The 10,354-nt window shown below is 36.9% G+C and overlaps 1 protein-coding gene across 1 annotated transcript in view; it reads left to right on the top strand.

The window, feature by feature from the left end:
* The first annotated feature begins 302 nt into the window (after nt 1-302).
* The window catches only part of LOC118702370 (cytochrome b-245 heavy chain), a 35,466-nt gene continuing 25,414 nt past the window's right edge, over nt 303-10,354 (top strand). Inside the window, exons 1-3 of the mRNA XM_036408226.2 lie at nt 303-448; nt 2,152-2,247; nt 3,826-3,936. Of these exons, the coding sequence (XP_036264119.1) occupies nt 404-448; nt 2,152-2,247; nt 3,826-3,936 (252 nt within the window). The 5' untranslated portion in view covers nt 303-403. The remainder of the gene's footprint in view (nt 449-2,151; nt 2,248-3,825; nt 3,937-10,354) is intronic.

The following is a 10,354-nucleotide window of genomic DNA, read 5'->3' as shown; positions in this document are numbered from 1 at the left end:
GCACCTATTTTGTGGTTTTTACCAAGCATGAAGATATGCTTAGTTGCTTGACTTTTTAAAAAATTCTAGTTGATAACTGATTAGTAATAAATTTAATTCACCATGTAAAATACATACCATGAATTACACTGTTATTTGTCTCTCAGTTGTAGAAATTAGTTTCATTCTTATTTCACTACATTTAGTTGCAATCAGATAATTATAGATATCATTTCTGTATTTTTTTGTGGTTTAAATATTTAATTTTTTATGAAAACAAGTTTTTCAGTTGACCAATGATTAGCTAATTTCTGATTGTAGAAAAGGAAATAGGTTGCCCCAAGTTGCTATTTTCATTTCCTCATGGGAGGAAGAAGCACAGAAGAGAATAAAGGCTAGACACAAGCATTGAACCTCTGCCACCATGGGAAACTGGGCTGTGAATGAGGGTCTCTCCATCTTTGTTATTGTAAGTATCGATGCATTATGAATTCTCTGACTTGTCTGAGTTCTCTTGGGAACAAAATAGAGTAAAGTTTTTTTTGTTTGTTCATTTTATTTCTTTGATAAATTGTGTTGAAACTTATCTACTGTGTGAACATGCATCCATTTGCAAGTCAACTGAGTCCATTCTCCCAAGCTTTCTCTTGGAAAGAATTTGACTATGGGCTCCCTTCACCTAGTTTATTTCTTGAGTATTTTGGAGAACTAAATTATCCAATATTTCACATAGGGAGTAGAAGATATTTCATGTTAATAATCACTGAGTTTGAGTTGTTTATTAATGTTTACTCCAGAGGCAAATTTTTACTTTTTATGTGTTTATACCAATTCAAAAATGAGCAATTGAAATTTTATATCACTTTCTAAATAACAACTACAAGACTGGCTCATCTCTGGGAAATTGACCTTTAATTCAGGAATTACAGCAAAAGTAATTGACATTCTTATCTTTATTTTTTTTAAGTGCCTTCTTATCTCTTATGTAAATTAAGTTATTTATAAAGTTAAAGAAAGGGAATTGAAATTATATATCTAGACTCATATATACATTCTATATATAATATATACTATATATGACATACCGTATTTTCCGGCATATAAGACGACTTTTGAAACAAAAAAAGTCAACCGAAAATCGGGGGGCAAAAGACCAAAATTGCACAAAAATTACCTGCAGATCTTGACGGCAAAGTAAGTCTTTTCTTTGAAGTGGGGGGTAGTCTTATACAGCGAATATAGGCCCAAACCTGTTTTTAACTGTAAAATTAGGGGGTTGTCTTATATGCCGGAAAATACGGTGTGTGTGTGTGTGTGTGTGTGTGTGTGTGTGTGTGTGTGTGTGTTTGTATATATATCATTTTAATCTATCTTGAGAAATTATCTTTGTAAGTAAAGATATGGCTAATTTCCAAATATAAATGTTAATTTCTTTAGTTTTTAACATAGCAAATATCAAATATTATTTTATGGTGGTGGTCTCAGTCAGCAAAGCAATCATAAACAACTGGGAAAATAGAAATGTGACTTATAACTATAGCTTTTCCAAATACCCAATGAAAGCATTATATAGATATTAAAAAGAACTCATAAATTGAACTTTTGAAAGAATGACAGTTAATTTGAATATTACTCTTTTTTTTATAGCACACCAGTGTGTCTTTTATAGCACCCCAATGTGCTGTGTCACACCATTGAAAATCACTGAATTAAAGACATTTAGCTGATGAGACTCCCACTAGCTGGGGTGGGATGCTGTGTGGTGGAGGGAGGTGATTGGTACCTATAAGAATAGAACACAGAGTCCTACTGGTGTCAGGGACAATATAGCAATGTATTTATTTCCCTTCTCTTTTTAAGAAAAGTCATGCACTATCATCTATCTATCTAAGGCTAAGCAGAAAAGAGGAGAAGTTATTATTAGACTTGGCATACTAGCCAAGTAGTAAAACAATCATGTGGAACAGCACAGGGTGCAAGAGTTAATTACAGGGAAGTATAGTGTCACTGCCCTAGGAAAGATCTGGTTCTAAGATGGTTTCATCCAGCTTTGTAACCACCTGTGTCAAAGGCTGGACTTGGGGAAGTCCTAACCCTGGTCTGTCACCAATATTGAGTGAAATCCACCTGTTGGTATGTGAAAACCTCATGCAACTGTTTCTGTTTGTGCAGCTGGTATGGCTGGGCTTGAACGTCTTCCTCTTTGTCTGGTATTACCGAGTTTATGATATTCCACTTAAGTTCTTTTACACTCGAAAACTTCTTGGGGTAAGTATAAGTTCCATCTCATGCAATATTGAATAGCTCACATTTTAATCAACTATTCTTGTTCACATTCCCTTGAAATTTTTCAATAAATATTCTGAATAGCACTATCAACCTCACTTCCTCCATTGCAATCCCCCTAGACAAGAGTGGTTTGTTTTTTGTTTGTTTGTTTTTAAAATATATTTTTATTGATTTTTTTTACAGAGAGGAAGAAAGAGAGATAGTTAGAAACATTGATGAGAGAGAATCATTGATGAGCTGCCTTTTGCACACCCTCTACTGAGGATGTGCCCACAACCAAGGTACATGCCCTTGACCAGAATCGAACCTGGGACCTTTTAGTCCGCAGGCCAATGCTCTATCCACTGAGCCAAACCGGTTTCGGCTGGACAAGAGTTTTTAAGTCTTCTAGTATGGGACAGACAAAAGTGTGGCAGGGGTCCTAGAAGCATCCCTGCTCTCCCCAAAACTTCTGGACAAGTGTTTAGCTTAAAAGAGAAATCTAATACTGGCTCTGGAATGGAAGGGCAAGTTGGAGAGCTATATCCAGGCATGACACAATTGGGACATGTGGAACTTTTCATATGATTCTTACCACTTTTGTGCATAGAGAGCCTTAATCCTAGTGAAATGTTATGAAATGATCAGAAGGAAATATTAATCTCCCTATATATGGAGCCTTTGAGGGATTTGCCCAAGAATCACATTCATTGATTAGACCAACAGAATAAAGGTTCCCAACATTCCTTGGGTCCATTAGCATTCCCAGTTTCGTTGAACTGCCAGGTCTTTTCTTCATTATAGATGAAAATAATTACAACTATAGCTGCCCCCAGAGGATATTATTTGCTACATCATGCTGAAACCATGAATTTATTATTTAATAATAAAGCTAATTATAATATGTAGTATAAATCATACATATTAATAATTATATCATTATACTATATTATTATGGTTGTTGGCATCTTATTCAGGTTGATGCTGAGAAGGATGATTTCTCTTCACTTTCCCCCTCCAAAATATGCAACTTCTTTAGGTATTTCAAAGAACAATTATAAAGGCAAAGCATTATACAATATCAATGTAAGTTACTGTTGAGGTTAGTCTAAGTGCTAAGAAAAGACTCTAACAACACCAGTTTCTTCACTGAACTCTAGTTAATGATATGCATGCTTAAGTATTTAGGGGAAGTGAGCTAATGTCTGCAATTTACTTTGAAAATGCATCAAAAGTAAGATATGTTGATGGATGGGTAGATTGATGTATAGATGGATATATATGTGATAAAGCAAGCATAGTAAAATGTAAAAGATGTAATTTTGGAGATGGGTAAACAGTATTCAATATGAAATTATCTAAAATTCTCTGTATGTTTGAAAATTTTCATTTAAAAATGTTTGGGTACTGGATAAGGGCCAGATTAAAACAAAGGTTCCCAGCAGGCCCTAAAGGTAAACCTTCCTTTCCAAGTAACTAGATCTCTCATGTGTGGGTCTCATGCTGGGAACCTTGGGGGAATTGAGGAGGTGTTATGTGCTCACATTATCACCCTACTCCATCTTCTTCCTCTTTTAGTCAGCACTGGCCTTGGCCAGGGCCCCTGCGGCCTGCCTGAATTTCAACTGCATGCTGATCTTGTTGCCAGTCTGTCGAAATCTGCTCTCCTTCCTCAGAGGTTCCAGTGAGGTAAGAACAAACATTTACAAAGTTTGAGTTCCTCAAAATCTCAAAGGCCATCAAGCTAAGTAAGTGTCCTATCTTAAGAAGAGCAAATCAATAGTTTGTTAGGATTTCGATCTCTATAGAATATTCATGAGCCAAGCCATGCTTGATTCTATAGTTTATTTCTATATTAATTGTTGGTGGAGCTCCCTGGGACACTATTTAATCTGAAAAGGACATTAAAAAACACACAAAAACAACCAATCAACCTATACCTCAGCAGTGACAATAAAACCCATGTGCATGCACACAGAGAGACATATAATATGTAGGTATATGTATTTAAACACAGCTTTATGAGGCTTATGTGAAATGTGGGAATTAATTTTACAGTGCCATGCTTTTCAAAGACAGAGAAAATCTCTTTTGTGGGTAACATTCCAAGCAAATGGAATCCATGGGCAATGAATCATATTATAATGAATGTGATGAAGAGGTGTTGGGTCTGAGGAATTGAGGAGTTTAGGGCCTTCCAATTGCCTGGGGCTCCATTCACTTTCAATTCAACAATTTCATGAGCCCCTGAATGTACTATGCTTGAAGAAAAAGAGATTATATAGAAAGAACTTTTGTAACCTATAAGATGGTATATGAATTTCTTATTAATAACATTATACAAAGATGAGAAGCACAGAACTTAGAAAGATGAGCAGCAGAGAACTTAGAACCTACACATGGTACTCAAATAAATGGGTCCCACAAAAAAATGTTACAAATAAAGAACTACAGGGAATCAAAGGAGGGGGACATTATATCAGAAGGGCAAAGGATGAAGAAAGGCTTTCTGGAGAAGGTTGCATTAGATATGGGCATATAAGGATAAAATAAGCGTCTAGGAGAGTTAAATGAGAGAAAAAGACTTTCTACCTGGAGAACATGGCAAGAACAAAAGGACAGGAAATGGTGAGGAAATTGTATTCTTTTTTTAAATTTCTTTATTGATTAAGGTGTCACATATGTGTCCTTATTCCCCCGTTACCCCCCTTTCCCCCCCACTCATGCCCTCACCCCCCTGGTGTCTCTGTCCATTGGTTAGGCTTATATGCATGCATATAAGTCCTTTGGTTGATCTCTCCCCTTACCCCCACCTTCCCCTACCTTCCCTCTGAGGTTTGATAGTCTGATTGATGTTTCTCTGTCTCGGGATCTGTTTTTTGTCATCAGTTTATGTTGTTCATTATATTCCATAAATGAGTGAGATCATGTTGCAGCAGATGAGTGGATTAATAAAATGTGATACATCTACACAATGGAATACTATGCTGTGGTAAAAAAAAGAAAAAGAAAAAAAAAAGATCTTCTTACCATTGCAACAGCATAGATGGAACTGGAGAGCATTTAAACCACACACAAAAAAACTAGAGAATTTATATGCTAAGTGAAATAAGCCATTCAGAGAAAGGAAATCGTATTCTTGAAATCCCTGAGTAAGCATGACCTCTGGCTTCCCTTTGGACATTTTTGCCATTCCTGATCACATCTGAATAGCTCTTCCAAAGCTGGGATTGATACACTGATGGGACCTATTCTACTAACTCAGCCTCTGATTTTTTTCTCTTAATAAAATGTATGTTTTTAATGTTAACTAGTTTTGTTTTTGTTTTTTAAGATGACTTATTAAGTACAGATAATTTCTATAGGGGAGCAGTAAACAATCTACTTTGAGGGGAATGTAGGGATTGTAAAGGGCAGATATATGGAGATAAGACTGATGTGGTGGGGACAGACGCTGTTGTGCTAGCACATGACTGAAGTTAAGTGTGTAATTGTCCAGGCCTCGTCATCAGGCTCAGCAGTCTCAACACTACATTTTAATGTAATATTTTAAACTAGAAGCCTGTTGCATGATATTCATGCAAGAATAGGCCCCTGGCTTTACTCCCAGCTTCCCGGAAGCCAGCAAGTCCCTGCTCCCCACCCCAGCCGCCCGGGGCCAGCAAGTCCTATCTGAAGCACCACTCCAGTAGCTCCCTCCAAGGTCTCCCTTGCCCTCATAGCAGGCTTCACACTGCTCTGTGACTGCATATGCAAATTACCTCCATCTTTATTGGGTTTATTTGCATACTCACTCTGGCTGTGGACATAGTGGAGTGGTGGTTATTTGCATGTTTCTCTTTTATTAGTAAGATGTTCTTGACAAAAATTGTTTGAGGTAGCTTGAAATAAAGTCTATGTGTGTTTTTTTAAAAAAAGACTGATGTGGAAGCTGGAGCTTTGCTGGTAAATTAGAACCTTGAATGTACAATTGAGGAGTTTAATACCTAATTTGGCAATCACAGAATATTTTGGGGAAGGAAAGTGGTCTAAACTGTCAATAACAAGGAGAACTTGACTTGAATTCTGCCTCATTTTTCCTAGTCATACTAAATTTACATATATCATAAGGAGAACTTTTAAAGAACAATGCAACACTCAATTTACTAATATAGGATCAAGAGACTATAACTAAAGTAGACATTGATTACAAAGATTTCCAAATAATATCTTCAGCAGAAGAAACCAGAGGTAAAACTGCATTTGCTTGAAAGTTTTATTGATTGGCCACCTGTAAAGTACAATGTCTGATATACCATAGGCATCCAGTGAACATTTGCTAAATGAGGCTCATGCTCTGTAGCTTTTTATTTTTAAGGAGACAAAATTAATTTTTATTCTTCCACTGCCTCCTGTTGGAATAGTGTATACTTAGAGGAAGTAAGCTCTGAGAAATGGTCAGTGTTTTCACCAGGATGGCCTGTTAGGAAATCCTTGTTTGTTACCCCACAGGCCCAAATTGCACTGCCTTTCAACTGTCATGCCCCATGAGCAATGTCTGTTGCAATGGCCAACTTTAAGCTTCCTTTGGCCCAGGAAGGAATACCCTCATGAGGGTCTCTAAAGACAGGGATAAAATAAGGCTGCTCTTCAAATTGCAGAGAAGCTCAGCTCTGTAAACAGAAATACCTGTAGGTCAAGTAATATATGTTGTTTAAATTAGCAACAAGAAACATTATTTTACAGATGGGGTGTGTCCCACCTTCTGGGTCTCACAGCTTAAAATGTGAACTTTGTAAAGGAAACTTGTTTTTCTGATTGGGATTAAAGTGAGTGAGCATATTGTGACTAATGTTGAAAATCATAATTGCTGCCACTTATTGAGTCTCCATAGACCTCACCTAATGAAATATGTATATTAAGCCAGTGAGGTGAGGATGAAATTAAGTGAAAGTGTTGGAATTCAAACCACAGTCATTGTGCCCCCAGAGCCTATTCACTTTCCTACAAGCCACTTAAACTCAAAACTGTCCTATTTTGATATTATGTTATTAGAAAGTTATTCATATATATGAATGATTGGAGCATGCTGAATAAAAATGTAACTTTAAGGATTTGTTAATAGAACACTATGTAATTTGTTAACAGTCACAAAACTTCTGTTTAGTTTCTAGTGTTTTTATCATTTAGACTTTGGTTTATAATATTTCTGGTTACCTGGAGAAAGAAATATGCATGATTGACCCACCCCAGGAAAGATAGGGGTAAAGACTCATCCTGCTTTATTGAGGAAAATGGGGAAGGATAGGCCTTAGCATACAGAAATCCCCAAAATGTTTCAAAATGATTGTCAGGAAGTAAAAATGAAAACAGTGTGGCAAGTGTGGATATGTGGGTGAATACATCTGTGTAGGTTTAGAATAATCATCTTAGATTCTAGTACAGTGAAAATGTAATTCATTTAAACAAATAATAATTAAAGGATTTTTTTAAAAAGTACATGACATACTGTTCTGCATACAGGAAACTTATATTCTAGCTGGGGAGCCAAGCCATACTAAATGAAAAGTTAAATAATGATACAAAAAAGCAAATATGTATCAAACATCACTCAATGAATCTATGAAAAGACTGAAGAGGAAATAACTATGATAAATATATGGGTAAGGACACTGGTAACAGTGTAAATTGTTCAACATCTCACAGCTAGGTGGTAGGCCTGGGATACAACACAGATATATCTCATAGCAAAAATTGCTCTCTGAAATGTAATTCAGTACTGCTTTCTGACCCTACTAATTTTCATTTTCTCATTCATAGACATCCAATTATATACCAGCATGCCAATAAGGACTGTATTATCTATTACTGTGTAACAAATTTCCACAAACTCAGTGGCTTAAAACAATCCCAATATTTTAGCTCCCTGCCCTGCAGGTCAGAAGTTTACCTGTGGTTTGGGTTCTCTGCTCAAGGCTGGAACCAAGATGTTAACAGGGCTGAATTCTCATATGGAAACTCTGGGTAACAGTCTTCCTCCAAGCTCATTCTTGTGAGCAAAATTTAGTTCCTTGCAGTTGCAGGACTGAAGTTCCTATCTCCTTGCTGATGGTCTTTCAAGGGCTGCTTTCAGATCCTAGATGTCCCTGTTTTCCTTGTTATGTGGCTCTGTAACTACAGATACAGATCAAACTGTTTGTAACAAAACCCAGAACAAAAGTTTATACCATTTATGAGTAACACTTAGGAATCTTTAACTGCTTCCTCCCCATAATCCTTTTGGTTACGTAGAGGGGGAAAAATATTCAGTATTGGCTCACCCCAGGAAATCAAAGGACCAGTACACGACAGCAACCTGAGCACAGAAGTGAAGGGTCTGTTGTCCAGGAAGATATGGCACTGAAACCCCTTAAAATCCTACCCTGAAACCTGGATCAGGGAGCCAGAATTGAACCTTTCCTCATGTCTCAGTGCCAGTTTACTAAAAGATAAAAGCCTTCCCCCCCTCCCTCAAAAGCCAGTGCCATGACTTCTAAGCACATTGGGCAGCGATCCCTTGCTTGGTAACAATCTCCTCCATCTTCAAGTCAGCAACAATGCATCAAACACTTCTTCTCATGCCTCTAATCTCTGACTTCTTCCAACTCTGACTTCTAGACCGAGATTTAAAGAGCTTTGGTGATTGCGTCAGACCCACACAAATAATCTCTCTCATAAGGTCAATTTGGGACTTTACCTCTGCAAAGTCCCTTTTGCTATATAATGTAACAAAATCACAGGAATGGCACCAATCATATTCATAGGTCAGGTTCTACCCACACTCAAAGGGAGAAAATTATATAAGGTCATTGGGGATCATCTTAGACTTCTGCTTACTACAGGGATTTTAAGAAACATATTTCCTTAAAGATATTTCCTTAAAATTATAAAGAATACAGCACAGAACTTGAAATAAGCACAAAAGACAATGAGGTTACATAAGAAAAAAAAAAAGGACAGTCAGGTTTTCACCAACAAAAATGTAAAATAACTTATTTCAAATAGGAAACCCTTGTTTTGAGAGCCTGGATCACTGTTGAACTCCACCCTTTTTCCCTCCACATTGACAGTTCCACTAAATGGGCAACTGCCTTCTGGAAGCCCCAGTCATTCTCTGCCTGAGGATTTTCTCTCAGCCATTTCCTGGGTGACATACCAGGGTGTTGATGCTCTGGGTACAGCCCTCAGCCAGTGATAGAAGTTGGTGAATGAGTATCAAGTTTCCTAACCTTTCAGGAAAAAATAAATAAAACAGAAAACAAAACTGGCATGTTCTACAGTCTCCCAGAGTTCCCTTACAAGAGAGTTCACTGATATATTATATGATAGTGGCAGTTGATATGACACACCTTTATAGGTTTTCTTCCTTTCCCAGTCTCCCCCTAACCTTGTTATCTGTGATCACCTTCCAGAATTTACACTTAAATTCTTGTCTTTTTTTTTTTTTTTTGATAGGTAGAATAATAATGAGTATATTTTTACATTTGGTTTGGTGGAAGATGAATGAACCTTTAATACAATTAGATGTAGATGCAAGGAACATGAGAGTTAGTATTAGTTTTATTATCTGTAAAATGAGGACAGTAATAGTAATCTCATTGTATTAAATGATGTAATGAATATGGGTAATCTGCCTGGCTCACAGAAGCCCAATTACTTGTTCCTTTTTCTGGAATCCTCAATGTCTTACTAGTATTTCTGCAGTTCTAGGAATCTGCTGTCCTGGTGAAAGTAGCCTGTCCTCCTTATATGTAGCTAACTGAGAGATAGTGGAGTAAGCACAGTTTTTCATACAATTATATTTTTTCTATAAAATCAGGACATTTTATTTAAAATAATTAAGCCTAATATTATACACCCATATATTTAAATTGAATAATATGTTTAGAACCATCTATACTAATTAAAGGATAATATGCAAATTGGTCAGAACGCCCTCACAGTAACAACCAAACAGCAGGCTGTGTGGGGCAACAAGACCAGCAGAGGGGTTAGTGAGGAACTACCAAAGGACTGAACAGTAGGCTGAGTGGGGCGACAAGGCCAGCAGTGGGATGAGGGGGGTCAGTTAGGAGCGATCAGGTAGGCA

This window comes from Pipistrellus kuhlii, unplaced genomic scaffold (genome assembly GCF_014108245.1).
Source record: "Pipistrellus kuhlii isolate mPipKuh1 unplaced genomic scaffold, mPipKuh1.p scaffold_m20_p_38, whole genome shotgun sequence".
In the NCBI taxonomy this organism is placed as follows: domain Eukaryota; kingdom Metazoa; phylum Chordata; class Mammalia; order Chiroptera; family Vespertilionidae; genus Pipistrellus; species Pipistrellus kuhlii.
The sequence above is the reverse complement of the archived record's forward strand: the minus strand, read 5'-3'. Positions and strand labels throughout refer to the sequence as shown.